General features: G+C 47.0%; 1 protein-coding gene across 3 annotated transcripts in view; it reads right to left on the bottom strand.

The window, feature by feature from the left end:
• The window catches only part of MYRIP (myosin VIIA and Rab interacting protein), a 354,858-nt gene that overhangs the window by 73,381 nt on the left and 256,293 nt on the right, over positions 1–25,184 (bottom strand). For all 3 annotated transcript variants that reach the window (XM_045798182.2, XM_045798184.2, XM_045798183.2), the window contains exons 4-8: positions 15,132–15,268; positions 9,146–9,226; positions 5,629–5,726; positions 5,332–5,412; positions 2,789–2,932 (exon numbers count right to left, since the gene is read on the bottom strand). In XM_045798182.2, coding sequence (XP_045654138.2) covers positions 2,789–2,932; positions 5,332–5,412; positions 5,629–5,726; positions 9,146–9,226; positions 15,132–15,268 — 541 coding nt within the window. The remainder of the gene's footprint in view (positions 1–2,788; positions 2,933–5,331; positions 5,413–5,628; positions 5,727–9,145; positions 9,227–15,131; positions 15,269–25,184) is intronic.

Here is a 25,184-nt window from a genome sequence, read left to right as displayed (position 1 = left end):
ACTGTGCCAGGGACCCAGCTGGATGCTGGATTTCTCTTTATGCCTAGATTTAGGCTGCATTGTTTGGGGCAGCTCCCATGAGTACAAGCACGAGTGGAGAAAGACAAAGCATTCCCATCTTTCTGACTGATATTGTTGACAAAAAAATTCTGTTTACATATTGCAAATCACAACGTAGGGAGAACTCACAGGGAGAGGTCAGGAGGGGACTTCTTTGATCCAACATCAAAGGTAAGGATGAAGGTATTAGTAATAGGAGCCAGAGGATGATCTTGTCCCCTCTGTAAGGTGCCAGGCCCTACGATCTGGGTGGTTAGAGTGTTATCCGAGGGATGTATCAACGGCCTTTCTGAGCTTTTCTCAAACTACATCCTCAAGGATCTCTCCCACCCCCTCCCACACAGGTGGATTCAAGCCCTTGGAACATGGACATTGCTTGCAAAACACTGTATACCAGAGATTCAAAAGATGCCTAGAGTGGGAGAGAGACTTCCATTAGGCCTTATTCTATATCAAAATCTAGAAAGAAATCATATTCTGCCATTTGCTTTAGGACAAGTAAGTAAGAAACGCGTCAGCTCTGTGTACATTGATATCGAAGCAAAGTGACAATAGGGGTGTGCGGGAGGCAGGCGTTTGGCAAAACAGATTATCTGGAGAGAAAAGGAAAGCCCGAGAGGATTTGTTTTAGCAAAGTGAATGGGAATCCTGTGCAAGTCTGAACTGGGCCCACGGCGTGCCTGCGTCCCAGGTGGACTAGGGTCTCTCTGGCCACCCGAGGGGCTGAGTGCAAGGTCCCCCTGGGAAGCAGCACTGCTGCTTATTATAAGCTGCTTTTGGCCAGCGCGTGACTATAAGGGGTGTGCAGGAAGCACTTTGCTGTCCTCCTGTGGAAGGGGGGGGGGGCTGCTGCAGCCGCCATTGCTGCTGTGCCCACTGTTTGGACTCGTTTCTAGAGCCCACCGTCCCACATCTCTAGTGACACACAGAGTGTCTCCAGCCTCTACGAGGTGGCAAGAATACCATTTCTAGGTTGAACCATAAGCATGACAAGGAGTCCCCCGGCACATCTGGTGGGAAAACAGGTGTTTTGTATCCAAGAGCTTCCCCACGACACAGGAGACAGGAGCAGCGCGGAGGAAAGGCTTGGAGCCAGGAGATCTGGGTTCTGGTCCTGCCCCACCCCTCAACTTAGTTCCAGTGGCTCAGGCTAGGTAGGCCTCAGTTTACTGCTCTGTAAAATGGAGAGAACGCAGGATGCCCTTGCGTGGATCTAACGAAATAATATGTGTGAACACCCTGTGCACGGAAAGTCTAGGTAGAGGAGAAGCATTGGTCATATGCTGAGCCTGAGGGTGTTCGCACCTCCTAGAGCCTCCCAGACCTGACTCTTTCAAAAAATGCTTCCGAAAGACTCCCCGGAAACAGGGCGACACCATGCATGCAGCCTGAGCTCGCAGTGGCAGGAATGAGTTAGTGAAACCACTGAATGACAGGCTATTTGAAGGTCATGGGCCGCTCCCTCCTCTGAACCCCAAGTTCATTTCCAGTCTCAACCTTTCAGGGGAGCGTCCACAGCCGTGGGCTGACTCCTACCCTGGCCTGCTTCACTAACCAGATTATACAGTCCCGGAGGGCAGGGATCGAGACTCCTCCTATTTTGTTCTCCTTGGTGCCGAGCGCACAACAGCAGCACTAAAATCAGCTGATGGGCATGCTGACAGGGGAAGGTTCTGCCAATAAATCAATGAAGCTAAATCTCTGATAAAGCCATAAAGATGCTCCTTGTTACCGCCATGCACCTGGCGGCTGGTGAGGACACGGGGAGGATTGATGTGGGTGAGGCTACCGCACATCGCTTTGGAACTGCATGCCTACCACACAGCTGGGGTGCACACCTGTTTTTCGATCTGATTACATAGAGGATGAATGCCACTGACGCCAAGGAGGGGCGGCGTAAACACGTGGCGTTGCTCTTCCCATGTCTGACTCGCCGGTTTTAAATGGCACCTGTGTGCTGCCCAGTCCTTCGCCTCGTGCTAGCCCCGTGGGTTCCTACCGCTGCTAGAAGACAAGCCCTGCCAACCTGTCCGTGGGTTTCATGCTGAATCTCCACACAGAAGGCCCGGCTCCTTGGTCTCAGCCTCCATCCTTCCCAGCCCCCATGTCTTCTGCTGGGGTCACTTCAACAAGTAACGGATTTTGCAGGCTTGGTGGCTCTACCATAGACATGAGCAGGCCCAGACCCTGGGGTCACAGGAAGGGCACTGTGCTTTGTGATTCGGCCCTTGGCTTAATTTCAAGGTCATGGACAAAAAGGCTGGGCCACTTCCCGACTGCCCGCCCATGTCCAGAGGTGGCCATTTCAGTGCCTCAAATAGTACGGCGATTTGGCAAGGGGTGGAAATTGTAAGGAAACCCGGGGCCCTCCTAAAGCTGTTCTTCTCACGGGACCAGTTCAACTCTTTTCAGAATGAATTTTAAAAATGACTATTGACGACTTCAGTTTTCCTACATGGGTCTCTGCGTAAAAATCCACCTCCATATGCTCAGGAGCCTGTCTGTGTTGACTCCCTCTGTCCCCTCGGGCCCCTCCCTCTCCCCATCACACACACATTTTCTCTGTTTCTCACCCCGCCCCCCTTCCGGTACCTTTACCCTGTCGGGTGGGCACACGAGTCAACTACAGACAGCTTAGCGTGGCAGCCCCACGTCTGCGGCACAGGCTCTGACCTGCGCCTGGGCAGGACACCTGTGCGGGGCGGGCAGGTACTGCCTGGGGACTCACCCAGAGGATGGAGGGAGCGCGGGGGTCTCCTGGGGGCGCTGTGGTCCCCTGGTCAGCTGCCTCCGCCCTGCAGCTCTGCGGCTGCAACCACTCTGGCTCTTCTTCCATCTGCTTCTCGCCTCTGCTCTTCTGTTTCCTTATGATCTAGGGGGTGAGGGTGGGGGACAAATGGGGGCAGGTTACTGGCGAGGCCTTCAGGTGCTATGTGGAGTAACTGGGACCATCTCTGGGATGTTTCTTAGCCACGGAAGAGCTTAGTTTTAACAGCATACCAGCCTGTTTCAGATCTGCCTTAGGGTAACAGGGCACACTTTGCATTTTATAAATAATTCCTTTATGATGCTAACAACTTCTATTCATTAAGTGCCTGCCATGTGCCAGACTGCCGTAGGCACTGTATCCCCTCTACCCCATTTAATCCTCAACATAATCCTAAAAGCTATGGGCTATAACTCTCCTCATTTTAAAGATGAGTTAACTGGCTCAGAGAGGTTCAGTTATCAGTGACGGCTGCACAGCTCATAAACCCAGGGTCTCTGGCTGTAAATCTGGGTTTTAGGAAGTGCTGGCAGGGTCGGTGAAGGGGGCAGGTATGAAGAGCCATCAGGGAAGGCTTCAGCTCGTTTGTACCACTTGCTGCGTTGGGTGCAGTCATATGGATCAAATGAATGTATTTGTACAGTGGTTCTGGGCTACCAACTTCCCATGGGCAGCTGAGAAAACTGCGGAGCCACCAATCTGAGTGTATTCTTCAATGTCTTTGTAGCCCAGATAGAATGAGAGAGCAGGAGGCCAGAGAGCAGGGAGAGCGAGGAACTGAGGTGCCATACCCTGGGGCAGACTGGGGCCTGACTGAAGTGTACCCTCGCCTCCATGGTGGGGGACCTAGCCACAGGTGCCCACTGGGATTGCTCTGGGATTGCTGGGGGCTAGTCACATCCTGCGTCAGTGGCTGCCCTGGTGTCCAAGCCCTGCGAGTGTATGTGGACATGTGGGGACAGACGATGTGTTTGCTTGTTCCTAGGTCTCCAGCTTAAGAGCCACGGAATCTGGACTGAATATACTTTGAACTGTGGGTTGGATGAGACATCTGGGGCTCTCTGCAGGATAAGTGGGGCTCTTCCAAATGGGCCATGTGGGAGGGACATGGATCTTGTGACCAAAAGGGAAGACTGAACTTGTTCATTGCTCCCGGCATGCAATCCTTTGTAGTGTGACTCCGCATCCATCCCAGGAAGGGGACAGTAAGGATAAGCCCATGGCAGGGGGCTGACTGGGTGCCTTGCTTTGGTCAATGACCCATAAGGAGGGAGTGGGTAACCCCAGGGGTCAGGGCCAAGTCTGGGCCTTAGTCCACATCGCGGCTTCCTCTTCCTCTCCTGCGCTCCTGTCCTGGCCCTGAGTAGCTGCCATGCCTTCAGTCAGGCCCCAGCATGGACACACACCATGGACTCGAGCCCAACCCACAGCTTGAGCCGGGAGTGCAGATGCATGAGCGAAAAAGATACTGAGGCCTCATAAAACATATATTTGGTCTTTGGCCCTGGTTCCTGGCACAGAGCTTAAAAGCCCTGGGAGTGTCTTTGTTATGCTAATGAGACGACTCCAAGCTGGGGGAGCGGGGGAGGGACTGCATGCACCTGGCTGGGGCATACACCCTTGCGCTGGGAGGGCGGGGTGGTGGGCGGTGGAGAGGGCATGGAGGTCTGCACATCCCCTCCCCGGGCCTCGTCACCCTGTGTATCTATCTTTTCATCTGGCTGTTCATTTGTATCCTTTAGGACAAGCCAGTCATTGGAAGTGTAGCAGTCTGCTGAGTTTTGTGAGTTGTTCTAGCAAATCATCCCACCAGAGGGTGGTCATGGGAATCCGTGGATTTGTAGTAGACTGGAGAGCAATGCAGTAACTTGGGGCTACTTGACGACTGTCACTGGTATCTGCAGTGGGGGCACTCTGGTGGGGCTGAGCCCTTAACCTATGAGGTCTGTGCTAACTCCGCGTCATGTCAGAACTGAACTGTGGGACACACAGGTGGTGTCAGAGACTCGCCTGTGACACACAGGAATAAGCCTTGTTTGCAGCTTTAGAGTTCAGGGGCGGTTGGCTTCTCGACAGTAATGAACTGATACACCATGTAAGGGACAGTGTAGGGCACGGAGGTAGCAGGGGGTGACTGCAAGGTCAGCAAGAGACTTTTTGAGACGTGTGAGAAGAGGACACACATATGCGCACACACGTAAACACGCATAAGTGGGAAGGCCAGGAAACAGGAAGACGGTGACTAACCTGCTCAGGGCTTAGTTCCTGGCTCCTTACCTGCTTGCTCAATCCCTAAAGGCAACACACTGGATCTGTCTGCTTAGACTTTGCAGTGCAATGCGATCCTTCTGCAGTGGACCCCAGAGCACGAAAGGGAAAAGTGACGAGGCACAGAAATGGTGCCCAAGACAACGACGGGGCCCACAGTTGCTCTTCAGCTCTCCCGAGGCCCTAATCCGGGCCAGGGTGGTGAACGGCACTGTGGGATGCCAGGGCCCACCTACCTTCTGCAGAATAGTTGTGGCCAGTTCCTCGGTCAGCTCCTCCTTGTGGTCCCGCAGGTAGCTGGCCTCATTCTGCTTGTCCTGCGGTGGGAGGGAAGAGAATGGCTGCATGCTGTGGGTGGGTCAGGGCACTTGGCAATCACTTTCTTGGGAGTCCTGACCACAGGTGCAGGGGGAGGGTGGGCCCTGCTCTAGACAAGGACAGCCACCATGAGGCTGGTGTCCTGCAATCTGTACTCTCTTCTGGTGGCCAGGACCTTGACCCACACTCCCCCAGCAAGGATCAGGGGGTCATACCAGACTGTCCCCATAGGCTTCTGCTTTGGAAATTGCCTCTTCAATGGCCTCTTCAGCCACCCGCAGGGCGACAGCCAGCGTGTCCATCATGCTGTGTCCTAGACAGGAGACAGAACACAGACCACTCTCTGAAAGGGAAAGTACAAGTAAAATGATCGTTCCATTTTAGTTCTGCCGCGTACGTCTTGCAGGGGCTGGGCTAAGTTCCCCACCACTCAACATGCAGCACTGGCCCCGGGCCTCTCCCTGCCTCACTGTCTCCCCCTCCACCACCACTCCAGACACAACAAACTGTGATTCTTTGAGGGCTACTGCCTCTTCCTTCATGGCTCCTGTATCTTGGCCTTCTTTCCTCTCGTCTCTGCTCTGTACCTGAGCTGGCTCCTGGGGCCCCCAAGGCTTGACCCTAGGGTTCCTCCTCTGAAAATCCTCCTCTGAGCCCTTCTGTCCCCACCTTGACTGGATGTCCATCCCAGACTGTGGGGTTGCTTCCCACAGAGCCAGAAAGACTGCCTCCCAGCCAGATCAATCTCAGAGAGCACGGCTGGATCACACGGTCCCTCCCGACACGCAGAGTGGCTTACAGATAACTACACTTCTCGAAGGGCTTCATATAAAGAAAAAATCTGCTTTCTCAGATGAAGGCTATGTGTTATTTTGTGCATTTCATGTATCACTGTGAAGATAGGGATGAAAATTATTCAATGTTCTGAGGGCACTGAACTATACACATGATTTTCTGCAAATACAAAACCTATGGAAGCAATGTTTTGATTCTAAGCCAATACTATCAATAACAACAACACTGGCCAACCTCACTGAGCTCAACTACCTGCTGGCCCCAGGCTGAGCACCACGTGCGTGGTCACAGTTCATATGGACCACAGACTACTGATGGGAGCCATCTGATGGACACGGGAACTGAAGAAGAGAGAGCTCAAGTAACTTCGTCGATGTAACTCAGTGGGACAGGAGGAGAGATGAGGTTTGAGTCCAAGACTCTCTCTGCAAAAGCCCTTGATTTTAACCGCAAAAGTGAGACAAATACAAGCTCACATGATTTAAAAAATAATGTTATCATATTTTTAGCAAGCATTTTTTTTTTTTTTTTGCAAATGGCAACAGGTGGGGGGAAACATCCCCATGTCAAAGGACCTCTGCAGGTGACAAAATTCTTTTTGGAGCTGAGTGGTTGTAAGAGTTCTGCTTCCCCAGAAACTCGATCTTTGCTTTTTACTTGAAAGTGAGAATTTCGATCATCCCTCACTTCATTTGCCCCAGGAGCTGGATTCACACCAGGAACACAGGTCTGCAGGGGCTGCGTGCCTATGTCTCCTTTGCCCAGATTTCAGCTTCCCATTTCCATTTATACTCTCTTACTCATGCATTATTTAACACATGCAAACCTCTTGAAAGCTGGCCTCAAATTCTCTGTGGAGTGAGACTAAGTGTAACTACATCCATTCACTCATTAATCAATCCCTCAATTAAAAAAACTTGATTCACGCTTCTCAGGTTCCTCAAGACACCACTGTGGACAGAAAGTGGCATCCAGAAAACATAATAAAATCTCCAGAACCAACCCAGTGATGCTCAAAGCGATCCCGCAAGCTGACAGGTCCGTCGCAAGCTGGCTATGATGATAGTCACGTCAGGGCTCTGCACACCTCAGGGTGGCCGGCTGAATACACAGTTTCCCCAATGTTTCTACAGGTACAGTCTACAGAACTGAGGCTGTCATCACACCAAGTGTTCCCTGGAGATAGACACAGTACCTCCCACGTCTCTTCTTCAAGATAACAACCAACACATTTTTCTCACAAGTCCTCGCTAGCTTTGTGCTAGCGCCCTGATGGACAAGCCAAGTCCACACTCTCCTGTGCTTCCCAGGCTATGGGGTGAGCAGGCCCTTACGCTAAGAGGCTTGCAGGAGGGCCCGTGGTGGGGATCGTCCCCCAGGAAGAGCCTGGAACCATAACCCAGAGGCTCTGGATGCTACATTCATGACTTCTGGGTGAGGGTGAAGATGTTTTGGCTGAAAGTAAAGGCTCAGGTTTTTGCGGCAGAGGGAATGACTGGCAGGGGTGTGGAGGAAGAAGAAGGTGGAGGCAGAGAGACCGAAGCTCGGAGGACCCGTAGACAATGGAATGGTCAGTTTTATGCATCATCCTGGCTGAGCTGTCCTACCCAGTTATTTAATCCAACATGAATCTAGGTGTTGTTGTGAAGGTATTTTGTGGATGTGGTTAACATGTACGATAGCTGACTTTAAGTAAAGGACATTGCCCTTGAGGTAATGTCGGTGGGCCTCATCCACGCAGTTGAGAGCAAGAGCAAAAACTGAGGTTTCCCAAAGAAGAAAGCCTGTCTCCAGACTGAAGCATTGACTCCTGCCCGAGGCTCCTTCCTGCTGATCTACCCTATCGACTTGGGCTTGCCACGCCCCACCATTGTGGGAACCAAGTCCCCAAGATAAAATAAATCTCTTTGTGTGTGTGTATGCATGTGTGTATATGTGTCCTATTGGTTCTGCTTCTCTGGAGAACCCTGGTGGATACGGATGGTCACTGAAGGTAATATTAATACAGGGGAATTGTGGGCAGGACCCGTTCCAGCTATGGGGGTTAGAATAGAAAGAGAAGGACAGAATCGGAAAAAGAGCTGATAGGAACTTGGGTGACTGGGTAGAAGTGGGGGAGCGGGGAGGGTTAAGGGAAACGGAACTCTTGCCACTGGACCTAGGTGGCTGAGGAGCTTGATTAGAATGTGCTGAGCTTAGTGCCCGTAGGATCTACAGGGCTTGATGATCAAGCTTCCGAAATCTGAGTCTAGAGCTCTGGGCTGAAATTAGTGCTGGGCATTTCAGCTTCAGCAGTAAATGGAGGCGCACGGAGCCCATAGGAGTATATCGTACCCTGTGGAGAAGTTCTAGGCAGCAAGGATGAAGGAGGATGGGACCTTCATGGGAAGGCACCCAAAGGGGAGAGCAAAGAGTGTGCAGAGGAGCTGTAGGGCCCCAGGAGCAGGTGACTCAGGAGGCTCTCAAGGTCCAGCACTCTGGAGAAGGGGCTGAAATGGTGGTGAAGGTTTTATTTGAAACCAGAAGTTCGTTTTGCTTTTAACGTCTACTCTAAGGGGACTATGATATTGGTATAAAGAAGTGAATCAGTACATGATATATTCTTTACGTGAATATTTTAATATGAACTACACCAGTGTATTCATTATTATATTTCAACTCTGGAAGATGGAGTTGGAACTGGAACTCACCAGGTGATATGAAGTATCCAGGGGTTGGGTAGCGAACACACTGCTCTCGGTCACGCCTTGTATACACTCACCAGTTCTGATGATGGATGCACACGAGTGACAACAACAAGAAGACCCCCTGGAGACCCCCACCCAGTAACAAGTGGTTGTGTCTAGTGGTTACAATGCAACTGGGAGACCCCGAGTTTCTGGAGGTGTTTCTATTCCTTCAACCTCCTGTTAGCTGCAAACTCTTAAGCAAACTTACCTTCTGACTGTCTATAAAATGTTGAATCACTGCCCGAAATACTTCCTTCATTCTCCAGGTTTGCCTCGAAAAAGTTTTCTCCTGGGGGGGGCAGGGAGTGAGAGAGAGAATGGGATTATCACAGGTCCCCAGTGAGGACTGGTGCACGGTTACAGCCCTGGCAGACCACCATGACCCACTCTGATGAAGTCAGCTCTGCACATATTTAGGGAATCATGGGCTCCACAATAATGCTACAGCTTTTGCTCAGTCACCTTTTTCTTCTCACAGTGATTCCTGGTGTTAACATTGCTGCCTCCCTCAACTTTCTTCCCATACCTTCTTTGGAGGCAATGTGGAGTCAAAGACAGAACAATAGATCGAAGCCAGAGAGATGTAAGGTCATCACTTCCTGGACCTACAAAGTACTAGCTGTGTGACCTCGAGCACGTTACTTAGCCTCTCTGACACTTGGCTTCATTACTAGAAAGACAGAAAGAACAAGAGCTCGTGATGCTGTGGGTTTGGTCTTTAGCTGCAGTGTAGGGCACTGACCCAAACAGTCGCCTTTAGCTATTGATTTAACTGTCACCATTTTCTTCCATAGAACAGAGTTCACGTGAAACAAGCCCAGAGCGAGACAAGGTCAACCGATGGCATTTGATCTTTCAAGGCCTGCTGCCTCTCCTTTGATCTTCTTTGAATTGAACACACAACCCTAATCTTAATTCCAGGCTGGGAAGAGCAGTTGGCTAAGCCCTTTTTAAAGCCCCTTTTCAAGTTGGGGGTTTTTATTATACGTGTTCATTCATCACATGAGATCTCTGCAGATGGGGATGATGGATTGCTTTAAAGTCACTGATTTTATTGCCAGTACCCGAGATAGCACCTAGACAGTAGGTGGCTCAAGGAAAATGTACTGAATTGGATGTTGATGGAAAACACTGCTTGATAGGACCAAGAAAATAAATATGGGTCTATGTGCTTTAGCTCAAGAGGGGGCAAATGCCATCAATGCTATGTCAAACGAAGCAGTAGGCCTTGAATACATATAATACACCGTGTGCTTCCTCGGATGGGCTGTCATGGGGGCTCCCATGTAGGAACCTCAAGGGTAATTGCTGTAAGTATTTGAGGCAGGTTTAGTGGACAGCTATCTTTATGAAATAGGCCATTAGTGGGTAGCCTGTCATGGCAACTCAAGTCTGACCACATACCGTTCTGTGTGTTTGTGTTTTTTGACCAGGCTTCTAAAAGCTTGAGGTCCACTTCTTCTAGTTCTGTGACCCTGAGTCAATGGCTTTGTCTTTCTGAGTCTCAGTTTCCTCATTTATAATATAAGGCTTTAAGGTAAGTCCTCTCTGCAGACCCCAAGCTATAGTTCCGAGTGCAAATATTTCCCTTTGGTGTGGCTACATCCAGCATCCATTCATCCAGCAAAGAGTCTGTGAGCACCTACTAGGTGCCTGGCTCTGGGCAGGGTGTTAGGGTATATTGGTGACCAAAGCCAGAAATCCTCACTGCCCTGAAAAACTTGATACAGTGGAAAGAATTCATCAATCAAAGATTTACACAAATCAATGTAAAATTACAGAGCTGTTAAAAGTGCTCTGATTGGGTGCTTCACAGTACAGCGAACGTTTCTAGCAGGGACAGTGAGTAACCAGCCAAAGGGGTGTGGGGAGGTGGGAGAGCATCTGGGGCAGAGTAGACAGCTTCCACAGGACAGGCTGTGGGGGCGGCAGGTGTATCTGAGGACCTAAATGAGAGGCAGTGTGGCTGGGCTTGGAGACCCAGACCACGCAGGTCAGGGTGACCAGGTCATGTTTTGATCTTTATCCCAACAGCCACGTAAAGCCAGTAAAGCTTCCATGGAGGGGATCTGGTCAGATTTGTGCTTCCAAAAGTGCACTCTGGCTGCTGTGGGGAGAACAGCCCGGTGAGGGGAGTGAGGAAGGTCAGGAAGTGGAAGCCTTGAGTGCAGTGTGCTCCCTGGAGTATGCCTACCACCGACTGGGAAGAGCACCGAAGCAGGGCAGGAAGTGGGGGAATGTGCAGGCCCAGAATGGTTTAGGAAGCAGAGAGACTCGGGCATGTTTACCAATCAATAGGAAGGAACCAGTTAAAAGAGAGGCTGGCTCAGCAAGAAGGAAGGGATGTGTGACCTTGAGACCTTCCTGGAAGGTGATAGGATCCAGTGAAGGGGTGCATACTGTCTGCCCTGTGAAGGAGGAGGTGAGGTTCTCTGCGGAGAGAATGGGGGAGGGTGGAGGGGAGTCTAAGGAGAGAGAAGATCTGGAAATATCACTGGAGACTGAGCTGCCCAGAGGACAAGCTCTGGTTCTGCATGATTTTAAATCTTCCGGGACAGCACTTCTCCCTGTTTCCCTTGATCACAGGTGGGAGCTTCAGTGCCATTTGGGAATTGACTGTTCTGGAAAGCACTGACGCAGCAGTCAGATGACATCGTCATGTCTTTGATGAGTTGGAGGAACCTCTGATGTCACATGGCTCAGCACTTTCAAAAGACCACGTTTGTCAGTCAAATCCCAGATGAAAGATGTAACAGACCTTCTCAGGAATCAGATCAAAAATAGATATACAGTGTTCATGAATAAAAACACGGTTTATTTCTCCTATTTTATTTATTTAATACTAAATGAAAGCATATGTTATTTATCCAACTGCCCGGAGATTAAGTATATTAAAAATGACCCCTTCTATCTTTTTGTGTAGTGCTTCTTTCCAGGTCACTGTTAAAAATGTCATGCCGAATCTATGTGAGCATGAGTTACCACTGGACACTTTATTTTTTAAAAATTTACTATTTATTGGACTTCTCCACTGGAATATTGGCTCTTGGATGGCAGGGTCTTGCCTGTCTTGTCACTCTTAAACCAGGTGCACACATAGCAGGTGTTCAATAAATGCTTACTGAATATTTATTGAAGTAATGAATACATCTTAGATTTACCTGATGGAACTAATGGGTCTCCTTTCTGGCCTGGGCTATCCTAGTCATCTGACGTGGGCTGTAGGAGGAGGAAGCCTCGCTTGGGAGGGCCAGGACAGATGGCAGTGCAGGGCGTGCCCATGATGGCTGGCCCAGAAGATTCTGTGAGCTCAACGAATTTTCAATGGACTGAGTGTGTTAAGGCAAACTACGCTGGTCCAGGGAGTGAAGATGTTTCATAGTACAAGGAGTTCTACTCCAAGAGTTTGGGAGCAGAGCACGTGCCTTGCACACTGTAGCTGTTACATATTATGTTCTGACAATCACAATTCTGCAAACAAGTACCCTTAGAGTTCAAGGTGGAGCCATCTTATTCAGAATGCTACCGCACCAATTATGGTCAAGTGCTAGCTGGGGTTCTCCATCTTGGTGGTGCCTTAAAATAACCCACAGAAATACCTGTACTGGGCCCACCTGCACAGATTCAGAAGTAAGTGGCTGAGCGTGGCAGGTGATCCTGGGCACTGGGGTTTTTTTAGAGCCCCCTCGGTGTTTTGCAATGATGTGGATGGAACTAGAGGGTATTATGCTAAGTGAAATAAGTCAATCAGAGAAAGACAATTATCATATGATCTCATTCATATGTGAAATTTAAGAAACAAGGCAGAGGATCATATGGGAAGAGAGGAAAAAATGAAACAAGACGAAACCATAGAGGGAGACAAACCATAAGAGATTCTTAATCGATTATAGGAAACCAACTGAGGGTTGCTGGAGGGGAGGTGGTAGAGGGAAGGGGTAACTGGGTGGTGGACATTGGGGAGGGTATGTGTTGTAATGAGCACTGGGTATTATATAAGACTGATGAATCGCAGACCTGAAACAAATAACACATTTTATGTTAATTAATTGAATTTAAATAAAAAAATAAATGCAAAGTATATGACAACTTATTTAAATAAAAAAAAGGGAAGAATGGAGTAGAGCTAAATAGAAATAGAATTTCTACATATCACTGTAGAAAAAAAATCAAGACCCCTAGGTGATTCTGATGTATAGTCAGGATTGAGGACGGCAGGTGACAATGACGCAAGTGTTGGGTGACTAGTGGGAGCTAATGCTGAGGGCTCCCCAGTCATGTGACATAACCGGGAGGCCACTTGTGCCCTGGGGGCTGTGCCCCCACTTGTGATGTAACTAAATTTTCTAGCGGTGTGTAGAATAAATCTCGTTGTTTTATGACCATGGCTTAACAGGTTTGAATATCACCTCACAAACCGTTTCCTGTCCTCTTCACTTTTATCAAAACGAAATCTTAGTTTAAATGGATACTAGCCATATTAAAGCAACTGATTCTAATACTTCCGGGAAGGGTCTTGGTCCCCACAGAATGCTTCTAAGATCAAACTAGTGTCCTAGGGAGGACATAAGCCATGCCAGGGGTTGAGCCCCGCTTTGGGAACGCAGAGGGGACGAAGCTCTTGCTCACACAGCCACGCAGGAGTGCGGCTTCTACACTGTCCCCTGAAGGCACCGTGTTAAGTGCCCTACTGAGGCCTGGATGAGAGAAACGCCGAATCACAGAGCGCCCAGAACCCACGTCTGCTTCTAGCAGGGCAGACAGTTAGTCCCAGTAAATGGATTTCCTCAGAAGATGACACTTGAATATTTCAAAGCCCTGAGCTGGCCCGCGTGGGGCTCCCGTCTGCCTCATCCACTTGTGGGGCCTGAGGGAGACAGGGAAGAGATCGGAGTTGTGCTCCGTTCTGTAGGATTCTCCGTGTGTTTGCTTTTCGCCTCATCTTGCATGAGGCAGTAGAGGACATCTATGAGATCTCAAATTTGGTGACACGTAAGGGGGTGCACGAAGCAGACCTGGGGCTGTACGCAAGAGGAAAGAAAGGATGGGATGGAAGCAAGTGAGCCAAAAATATTCTGGAACTTTCTTGAGATATCTCTTTGGGTTGAAAAACCACTGTTAACAGGATTACTTTTATTCTTTCTTTCTTTCTTTCCTTTTTTTTTTTTTTTTTTGCCTCCATTCCTGAAGAAAAAAAGTTTTTAGAGAAATCAGCAAAGAGAAGATAAAAATAATCTGTGGAAACCTTCAGCACTGCTCTCTTAGTTTAGGCTTCCTGAATAGTTTGAAAGATAGAGTCTAACAACCACCACAAAAGGCCCTAATGATTCTCTGTGTTTAATGTTTCCATCCTGTTTCCCCCGTCTCGGTGGCTGGCATATTTTTAGATAAGACACAGCCAAAGACTTTATTGAGAATACAACAATGTAAAATAATGACAGTGAAAGAGCTCCAAATGAGACGGATGAGATCTTTTTTCCTTCCCTCTTTCTCGTAGATAAAAAGCATTTACCTGTGTCAGCAAAGAGACGAAAAAAGTCTGCCTTTACACACAGAAAAAAACCCCACCAGCCTTTTTTTAGAGGAAAGGCTGTTCATATTCTGGCAATGCTTTCTTTCTACTGGCTAGTCTAATAGAACTAAAGAAGATAATGTCTCATTCTAATTACATTGGTTGTCTTAAGTGTATAAAAACAGAGAAGGCAGAAGTCATCCTCCAGGTTCTTGGGAGAGAAGCCCATACTTGGACGACTCTCCCATTACATCAAGTTCTGGGCCTGGTGTGAGTAGAGGTTGGGAATAGGAGGGAAGGGGGGTGGAGTGCATACCCTCTGAGGGCAGGCCTAGTCTACGTGGTCAAACAGAGGACTTGCCAATGTTTTGATCAGTAAGGGGGAGATGATCAAGAATCTTTGATTTCTAGGGGTCTACAATTAAAATGTCCACAATTTGCAGAAATACTTTGGTCTTCTTAATGCACCCAACAGCCCAGTGGGAATGTTGGAACCGGATGACTCAAACTTAACAGAATCTTTGGTATTTGTCCTCCTATTTCTGCTCCTCATTGGAGCCAGGTATTTAAGCAACTTTCTCTGTCCCAGTTGAGGGTGCCCAGTGTCCGGGACCTCCCAGCCAGGCCTTCTTCTACCCCCCAGCCCCACAAAGACTCCCAGAGCAGCAGGCCGCCAGCGTACCTAGAATATCGAAGCACGCCCCACTCTCCAACCGGTGTTTCCTGTACAGGTTCTTCAAGACCTTGGCACTGCCAAAGCGTTTGAAGCGGCTCTTCACGTTACTGTAGAACCATTCCAGAGACTGGGTCCTCAGAAGCCTGAGGAAAACACAGAATTAGAAAGCAAGATTAGAAATAAAAACGAGGGGCGCCTGGGTGGCACAGCGGTTAAGCGTCTGCCTTCGGCTCAGGGCGTGATCCCAGCGTTATGGGATCGAGCCCCACATCAGGCTCCTCTGCTATGAGCCTGCTTCTTCCTCTCCCACTCCCCCTGCTTGTGTTCCCTCTCTCGCTGGCTGTCTCTATCTCTGTCAAATAAATAAATAAAATCTTTATAAAAAAAAAAAAGAAATAAAAACGAATTATTACATGGTGGACGGCAAAAGTTGCCACCATACTTTGTAGCTCCTTCCATCCGAAGTGGAGCATCTTTCTCGACTTCTTCAATCCGGGCTGGTGTGTGACTTGCTCGGAGACTGGTGGGAATGATGCCATGTGAGTCTTGAGCCTTGCAGTTCCCTCTCTTGCTGCTCCTAGAAGTCCCGCACCCTGTCGCCATGTGATCAAGCCCATGCTGGCCTCTGGAGTGCCAAGAGACACTTGGCCCAAGCACCCGTTTCACCGCAGCCAGTAACCAGCCAACCCCAGACAGGTGAGCAAGGAAAGAGGTGACAGGGACGAGGTGAGTGACAAGGGCGGTAGCAGCCAGGATGACAGCAATGAGAATGAGGCCCAGGCCACCCGGACAAAAAGATATTCAGAAGGGATGTAGATTCAGAACATGACACTGACTACGGTGCTGAGGACACAGGCCAGCCTGTGCAATGACAACGATTCAGACAATGGCAGAGATGGGGGTGGCCAGCGGTGCCGCAGCCACAGTCAGAGTCACAGTGCCAGTCCCATCCCCGATGGCAGCGAGCACTCAGCCCAGGAGACTGGCAGGGAAGCAACAGCTTCCAGTTCCAGCAACAGAGTCTCAGGGCCTCTGGGGCTGGTGCGGACACAACTACCATGTGCAGAAACACACTTTTCCAATGGTCTATTTGTGAGCCCTTTGCCCCGTTCCTCCCATCTTCCAAACTTTTGCTGTTATTAAAGACAGTCTCTCTTTAAACAAACAAACAAACAAACAAACAAACAAACAAACAAACAAACAAAAACACATCGCCTGCCAATTGATTGGGGATGCGTGAGTGGCCTAAGTAAAACCAGCAGAAGAAGCTTGCACCTGAGTCCATCCAAAGAGCAAGGGGATGAAGGCCTGCCATTGGAAGCCACTAACTGATACACCTGCTTAACAGCTGGCTCTGTATTTGATACTCCTACACTAACAGCACCTCTAATTCAGCTTGGGGGTGTATAAAGCACAAGAGAGACAGAGGCTCTAGGACAAGATTCTCCAGACTTATTCTTTCAGCTGGGAGCCCAGAGGGAAAGCAGTTTCTTGCTCGGTGCTGGAATGGTCAATACAGAATATTGCCAGGATGCTTCTCTTTTTGGCTAGATATTTCTAAATCCCTTCCATTTTAAGAAGAGTTTTTGTTGTTTCTTTTATTATGAATATAATCACACATACTCATTTTAGAGAATTCAGAAAAGTAAAATGAATATAAACGCCTCTCCCTCCCCAGATTCCAGTGAAATGTGAGAAGATAGCCAACCCAAAGGGAAAAGTTTACACAAATGAAGAATGGGGGTGAGAACAGAACCGGAGATTTTGACATACTTCTAGAAAATTGGAAGTGGGTGACAGCATAAAGATCAGAGAGAACGCTGTCCTCCACAGGCACTGGAGTTGGGCCTCTCAGGCCGAGAGGTCCAATTTAGAGCCGGCTGATGCCAAGAGAAGGACTGGCTGTGAGACAGAATTCAGAATGCTGATTTAATGGTTGTGTAGGCAACAGGGAGGCCTCTTGGTCCCTATCCCAATTCCCAATCAAGTGGACACCTGGCCCAAGGATGCTTTGTCCTTAGGCCAAAAACAGAAAACAGTCCTCTAATAAAATTGAACAACCTACTTGCAGAAGACTAGGACTTGAATATAGGGGTTACACCTGCAGTGAAACCCTCCTTCTGCAGCCCTGGGGGAGCCCCCATACACCTGCCCACCAGATCCTATTCATCTACCCTAGAGCCAGGCCTGCCAGGTGCCTGCCTGGCTAGTAAACTTGGAGTTTTCAGTCAGCACACCCACCCTGTTTTCATAGGAGAGGTCTCCTGGGAATACTAACCTACCCATGTTAGTCACCTTTATTAATCAGTGAAGTCCTTTGTTAAAAATATGAATAGACAACTAGATATTTGAAACAATCCAATGGCATGGGAAACAAGGACCCAGATAAAATAAGAGCAAACTTTCAAAAAGACAAATGAAGGTAATCTAGGGTAATGAAAACAACTTAAAAAATTCTAATAAATAACAGGGATTTGAAAAGATATTGCATCCCATTCACACAATAAGACTAGGTAATGTGAAAAGGGAGTAATCAGAAGACAATCGTTTCTGGGACGTAGAACATATGATTGGTGAAAGAAATGCAATAGGAGGTCTAAAAGTTAAAATCAATATAAATTTTCCAGAATGCAGAGGAAGAAGTCAAAAAGATGGGACATCTCAGAGAGAGGGACATGAGGATCAATTTAATGGGCTCAGCATCTAACAGGATTCCAGGAAGGGGGAAGAGGAAAGAAAAAAAAAAATCACATAACAGAAGAAAATGGCCCCAAGCTAAGAAAGGCAAAAGTCTTTAGGGTTAAAAGAGTCTACCAGTGGCAAAGCAGAATAAATTGATTACAACACAAAGTACGGAAGACAAACCCACCTAGATACATCTTCATGAAGATTCAGACCCTCCAAGATGAGGCTTCCAGGCAGGAAAAAAGGGTATTTTTGCAAATGAACAAAAATAATAATGACATTAAACATTTAAATCAGCAACACCAAATGCTAGAAGACAGTGGAACATGGGTTTTCTAAGCTCAGAGAAGAAATGGGATGACCTCAGAATTCTATGCAGCCAAACTATCATTAGTTAAGGTCCAAATAAAGATACTTTGAGACATGTAAGGTCTCAGAAAGTTGGTGTGCTTTCTGAGTAGAAAAATTATTAAGGTATATTCTACGGGAGCCAAAAAACCAGCCAAGAAAGAGGAAATCATGGGACTCTGGAAAGAGGGAGTTAGTCCAGGGGTGCGACAGACAGAAGTCCCAGGTGCCACCTGCACAGCAGGTCTGAAAGGCATGGGGTAGGGGTGCACACAGGCCATTCAATGAGCACAGGATTAAGGAGGTAAACGAATGAAGAGAGACAGTGTAGGAGGAGCCACACCCCTCTTTTGTCAGTAAGAGTAAGAAAAGATATTTAGAAGTCCCAGGAAATACAAAAACACAACTAAAAAATAGCTCTAGAAAGGGACGGTCCAAACAGGAAGCAAATTAAAAGCTGTTAAGCTCTTGTCAACTAATGAAGCAGAGGAGAGGTGCATGGCCCACTCTTCAAGTGGCCCAGGTTCATGGCCAAGGATTACACTTCCTTCTCTCTGTGGGCTTCACTGCAAGACTCTGGTCTACAGCAAATGATATATATTATATATATAATACATATATTATAATTTTATATATAAAATTAAAATGCTGTTTACTTTTCACACCCTATTTACAGACAAAGCATGAAAGGTCCTCACTGTCAAGAATCCGCACTTTTTGCTGAAAGCAAAACCAAGTCAACAGCTAGCCTGGCAGAAACCTGGATGCAGAGAGAGGAAGGAACAACAGAGACAGTTCACAAGTGCCAACCTCCTCATCTTACACAATGGAGTCCAGACAGGCTTCTAAAGTATATGGACAACAGTAGTGGTTTAAATGCATTATTTAAAGTGAGAGAGGTACCAGGTTTTAATGCAAGGTTTTAATAAAACTTTGTGGGGAGGGGAAAGAGGTAGCAAGAAAGTAGGCTATTTATGAGGGTCTAAAGTTGACAAATCAAGAAATGGTAAAGATAAACATGTTAGTTAGAATTATAGTAGTAACCCCAAGAAATGTCTACGGGTGATTGCTTGGGGCATTGGGACTTGGCATGCAGATGGGGACATGAGACTATGTTTTTGTTTTTGTTTAAGATTTATTTTGTTTTATTTGAGAGAGGGAGAGAGAGAGCACACATGCACACATGAGTTGGGGGAGGAATAGAGGGAGAAGCAGATTCCCTGCTTAGCATGGAGACTGATGTGGGGCTTGATCCCCGGACCCTGAGATCATGACCTGAGCCGAAATCAAGAATGGGCTCTTAACTGACTGAGCTACCCAGGCATCCCAACTCTTTAAGTTGAATATCATTTTATATTGTTTGAGGCTTTAAACCAGGTATTATGCATTAATGTAAAAAGCACTAAAATAAAAACAAATAAAAGAAGATTTAAAAAATCACCCAAAAGTTCTTGACATCTGAAGAATGTTTGTAATGGACTGAATGTTTGTGTTCCCACAAACGTCATGTTGAAACCTAATCCCCAGTGTGATGTTATTTGGTGGTGGGGGCTTTGGGAGGTGAGGCCCTCATGAATGGAATAGTGTCCTTACAAAAGAGACCCTAAAGCACTCCCTCAGCCCTCCTACCATGTGAGGACACAGTGAGAAGATGGCCGTCTATGAAGTAGGAAGCAGCTCCTCACCAGACACTGAGTCTGCTGGTGCCTTGATCTCAGACTCCCCAGCCTCCAGAATAGTGAGAAATAAGGTTCTGTTGTTATAGCAGCCGGATGGGCTCAGGTGGTGCTCTTCAGGTTCTTCTTAAGGGGATCCCTGATGACCTAGTCAGCCTATGCAGATTGGGAGGAGTCCAGAACTGGTGGGGTGTGTGTGTGTGTGTGTGTGTGTGTGTGTGTATGCACACGTGTGCACACGTACACGCACACACACACAGGGAAGACAGTGTTGATCTAAACACTACTGGTGCAGAAGGAGCCCCAGGGCCAGCGCTGCTCTGAAAGACCAAGTTTTTCACAAGGGGGGATGCCCTCCCTCTTCCAATAAAGCAGTTCAGCAGACGAGGGCTGTGGGTCAGTCAGCGCAGCCAGTAAGAGTGGCCAGGAAGCAATGATGGTGGCAGTGGAGGGGCATGCCTCCTAAAAGGTTCGTGACTTCACTGAAGAGAAGTTGTGGACGGGTTTGTTCTTGAGCACACGCGAGGGACTTCCAGTACAAGTAACACACACACTGTCTTTTAACACACATGGGCTCACAAAGGCTTTGATCTTGCAGATGGCTTCATAGCTTAGTCTGTCACTTCGCTCAAGTCTCTGCACAAATGTCACACCCTTATGAGGCCTTGCCTGACCCCCGTGCTAGAATACCATGACCAGGGGTGCCTGAGGGGCTCAGTCGATAAATTGGCTGACTTTTGGTTTCTGCTCAGGTCATGATCTCAGAGTCCTGAGATGGGGCTTCATGCTCACTGGGGAGTCTGTTTGAGATTCTCTCTTGTCCTCTCCCTCTGCTCCTCCCCGCACCCCACTTGTGTGCACATGCATGCGCTCTCTCTCTCTCTCTCTAAAATAAATACTCTTTAAAAAAAAATTGAATACCATGACCACACCAACACATCTTCTATCACTCTCATTTTCTCTCTCCATTTTTCTGGAGTACTTCTCTGCACCTGATGTGTAATTATATGTAACTGTATATGGTTATTTATAAGTTAATATATTGGCGTATTAATTAATGATTTTTTTGGAATGGGTTGTAGCTATTTTATTATTTTTTTCTCCAAATTTTTATTTAAATTCTAGGTAGTTAACATACAGTGTAATATTGGTTTCGGGAGTAGAATTCAGTGATTCATCACTTACACACAACACCCAGTGCGCAACACAAGATGCTCACCTTGATACCGATCATCCATCCAGCCCATCCCCCACCCACCTCTCTCCATCAGCCCTGTTTGTTCTCTATTGTTAAGAGTCTCTGTGGTTTGCCTCCCTTTCTCTCTCTTTTCCCCCCTTCCCATATGTTCATTTGTTTTGTTTTCTAAATTCCACATATGAGTGAGGTCATATGGGTGTTTGTCTTTCTCTGACTGACTTATTTCACTTAGCATAATACCCTCTAGCTCCATCCACATTGTTGCAAATGGCAAGATTTCATTCTTTTTGATGGCTGTGTAATATTCCACTGTAGATGGATGTGTGTATGTATAGGTGTGTGTGTGTATGTGTGTATACACACACATACACACACACATATATATATCTATATATCACATCTTCTTTATCCATTCATCAGTTGATGGACACTTGGGCTCACTCCATAGTTTGGCTATTGCTGATAAGGCTGCTATAAACATCAGGGTGCATTTACCCTTTTGAACCTATATTTTTGTATCCTTTGAATAAATACCTAATAGTGCAATTTCTGGATGGTAGGGTGGTTCTATTTTTAAGTTTTTGAGGAACCTCCATACTGTTGTCCAGAGTGGCTGTACCAGCTTGCATTCCCAACAGTGTAAGAGGGCTCCCCTTTCCCCGCATCCTTGCCAACATCTGTTGTTTCCTGTGTTGTTAATTTTAGTCATTCTGACATGTGAGGAGGTATCTCATCATGGTTTTGATTTGTATTTCCCTGATGATGAGTGACGTTGAGCATCTTTTCATGTGTCTGTTGGCCATCTGGATGTCTTCTTTGGAAAAGTGTCTATTAATGTCTTCTGTCCATTTCTTAACTGGATTATTTGTTTTAGGGGTGTTGAGTTTGATAAGTTCTTTATAGATTTTGGATACTAACCCTTGATCAGATATGTCATTTACAAATATCTTCTCCCATTCCATAGGCTGCCTTTTAGTTTGTTAATTATTTCTTTTGATGTGCAGAAGCTTTTTATCGTGATGAAGTCCCAAGAGTTCATCTTTTTCCCCCTTGCCTACAGCGACATGTCTAGTAAGAAGCTGCTGTGGTCGAGGTCAAAGAGGTTGCTGCCTGTGTTCTCCTCTAGGATTTTCATGGTTTTCTGTCTCACATGTAGGTCGTTCTCATCCATTTTGAATTTATTTTTGTGTATGGTATAAGAAAGTGGTCCAGTTTCATTCTTCTGCATGTTGCTGTCCAGTTTTCCTGATACCGTTTATTGAAGATGCTTTTTTTCTATTGGATATTCTTTCCTGCTTTGTCAAAGGTAGTTGACCATAGAGTTGAGGGTCCATTTCTGGGTTCTCTATTTTGTTCCATTGATCTGTATTCCTATTTTTGTGCCAGTACCATATTGTCTTGATGATTACAGTTTTGTAATATAGCTTAAAGTCTGGAATTGTGATGCCTCCAGCTTTGCTTTGTAACAACAACAACAAAAAAATCAGGATTCTTTTGGCTATTTGGGGTCTTTTGTGGTTCGATATAAATTTTAGGATTGTTTGTTCGAGTTCTGTGAAAAATGCTGGTGGTATTTTGATAGGGATTGAATTAAATGTGTAGATTGCTTTGGGTAGTATAGCCAATTTTAATAATGTCTGTTCTTCCAATCCATGATCATGAATGTTTTCCCATAGGCTCAATGGGAAGAGAGACTGGCTCTCTTCAGTGTATTCTCCTGTAGCATTTTAATTTACTATAAAGAATATGTCTTTTTTTTTTAGAATCTGTCATTTTTAGCAAAAACCCATAAAGCTATTTTCAGAATATAAAACAATATAGCAGAAGAGAAAAAAAATGCAGAAGGCTTTGTCCTTGGAAATCATAACATCTGGGCATATGATTTATTTGATAGCTTTAAAAGCACAGAAGAAATGCAACGTTCTTCAGGCTGCATCCCCTGCATGCTGCCCTGCTCTCTGATGCTTCCTTCCTGCTCCCAGGAAGGATGGGCAGGTGGCTCAGCTCTGCAGCTGAGGGACCACATGGTACTGGTAGGGGACAGTCGTGACTGTGCCCCTCATTCTTTTGACAAAATGACATTTCTTTTCCTTTTGGAACACTCACCCTTCCCTCCCAACAGAGCGTATGTTGTTCTGGAAAAGCTGGCTCCACTCTCCTGTCAGCACGTGAGTAGTCACATGACACAGACCTGCCAATCAAGGTCAAGATGGAGGTTTTTACTATTGTTCTTGGAAGGAGGTCTTGCCCTTCTGCTGGGCTGACTCCATAGCAAAATGAAAGCCTGGAGCTGGTAGGGCCATCCTGCCATCACTTGGGGGGATATTTGTGGTATTCTGGACAAAAGCAGATCTGAGAGTGGAAAGGGACAGGATCCTGCTGCTATACTTTGAACACCTGGATCTACTCAAGCCCAAGGTCAACCCCTGGACTTGTCTATTACATTAACCAATACAGTCCCTCTTTTAAACCTTTTTGAATTGGGTGTCTATTATTTGCAACCAAGAGTTCTCATACTTCAAGTATATGATAGGATGAGCTCTCTGCTCCCTGGTTATACCAAAACTCTCAGCATTCAGAAGCACTTTAATGACCTCTACAATGGAAAGTCTCAGCTTGCTCAAGTTTTGGAGTGGAACCAAAGCCCTGCCCTGGGCTGCTGGGAGGTAGAAGGCTGGACTGAATCCTTGGAGAATGACTGGCAAAGCCACAGCCTGATTTGGAGAGCAGAAAGCTTTTCCTTTAAAAAGTGACGTACTTTAGACTATGTTTTGACTTAGAGTTAATGTGGAGAGCTTTTCTGGAAGCCCCAGGGAAGGCTCAGTTGTGATGACCTTCATTTCTTATTAGTGTTTTTATCTCACTTATTTTAAAATGTATGGCTCAGAGGAAACTCACAGGATGCATGTGGTTTGTGGGGCAGAGGTGTGGGGTGAGGGCTGTGAGGATGCCAGCACCAGCGTGGCCTGGGTCAGTGCTTTCGGGGTCCCCAGCCCACCCTGAGGTCTCCAGCCTCCACCTGAACCGACATGACTTAACGCAAGTGTGGATGGCAAGGAAGGAGCCTTGTGTCCGCATCTTGCTGGAGTGGAAGGCAGAGTGGAATCCTGCACATGCATGTAGATTCCTTCATTCACCCACTCATTCATACTTTCATTCCCTCACTATTTATTGAGTGCCCTATGTGGCAGGCACTGTGCTAGCTATGTAGGCAGTGACCAACAGATGAGGCCACCACCCCTCAGTGCTGCCAGACTAATGTCTTCAAGGAGTGGCAGGTGCGTCATGAGATGGGATCCAAAGCCAAGCCCAAGGCATCTCAGGAATGGCTGGACACAGGCTTTGGGTTCTGGATCATTTCCACAGATGTGTGAGGAATGGGAACCAACCGGCTTTATGTCTCTGGAGTCTTCTTTAACGATACCCAAACTGCTGTCCCTCCGCTGCAGTACACATGGAGGAGAGGTGGCTTAGGAAGGGGCGGGCACCACCCTCCCAGCGACAAGACTTGCCAAGAGCTTCCCAGTTCGAAACTGTCCAGAGGGACAGCGGCTTGACTTCCCTGCCTTATTTTCTAAACGATCCCAAGTTATCCCGAAGAATGTTCACACAATGATTCTAAGCTCTCTGTAGTTTTACCAACTTCAGTACGAAAATTTCTTTAAAAACTAAAGATTTTAAAAAGGCAACAGCAAACCTTCAAAATTCACAATACAACATAATTAGAATTGAAGAATGAAGGGGGGGTAAAGAGAAGGGGGAATGAACCATGAGAGACTACGGACTCTGGAAAACAAACTGAGGGCTTCAGAGGGGAGGGGGGTGGGGGATTGGGATAGGCCAGTGATAGGTAGTAAGGAGGGCACATATTGCATGGTGCACTGGGTGTTATACACAAATAATGAATCATGGAACACACATCAAAAACTAGGGATGTACTGTATGGTGACTAACATAACATAATAAAAAATTTTTATTAAAAAAAACAGGTGATATAGCCAAATTTGTTAATAATTTTGCATTTCTAAACCATCCTTAAAGAAAATCATATATGGAGTCACACTGTCCTCACAGTAGTCCAGCAAAGCAACCATGCCATCTGGATTCATATTTTCACCAATAAAGAACTGGTAGTTTTTGAAATTAAAAAAA

Source organism: Ursus americanus, chromosome 20 (genome assembly GCF_024610735.1).
Source record: "Ursus americanus isolate L20-20 chromosome 20, mUrsAme1.1.p, whole genome shotgun sequence".
Taxonomy (NCBI): domain Eukaryota; kingdom Metazoa; phylum Chordata; class Mammalia; order Carnivora; family Ursidae; genus Ursus; species Ursus americanus.
Note: the sequence above shows the minus strand (reverse complement) of the source record. Positions and strands in the feature narration are given on the sequence as shown.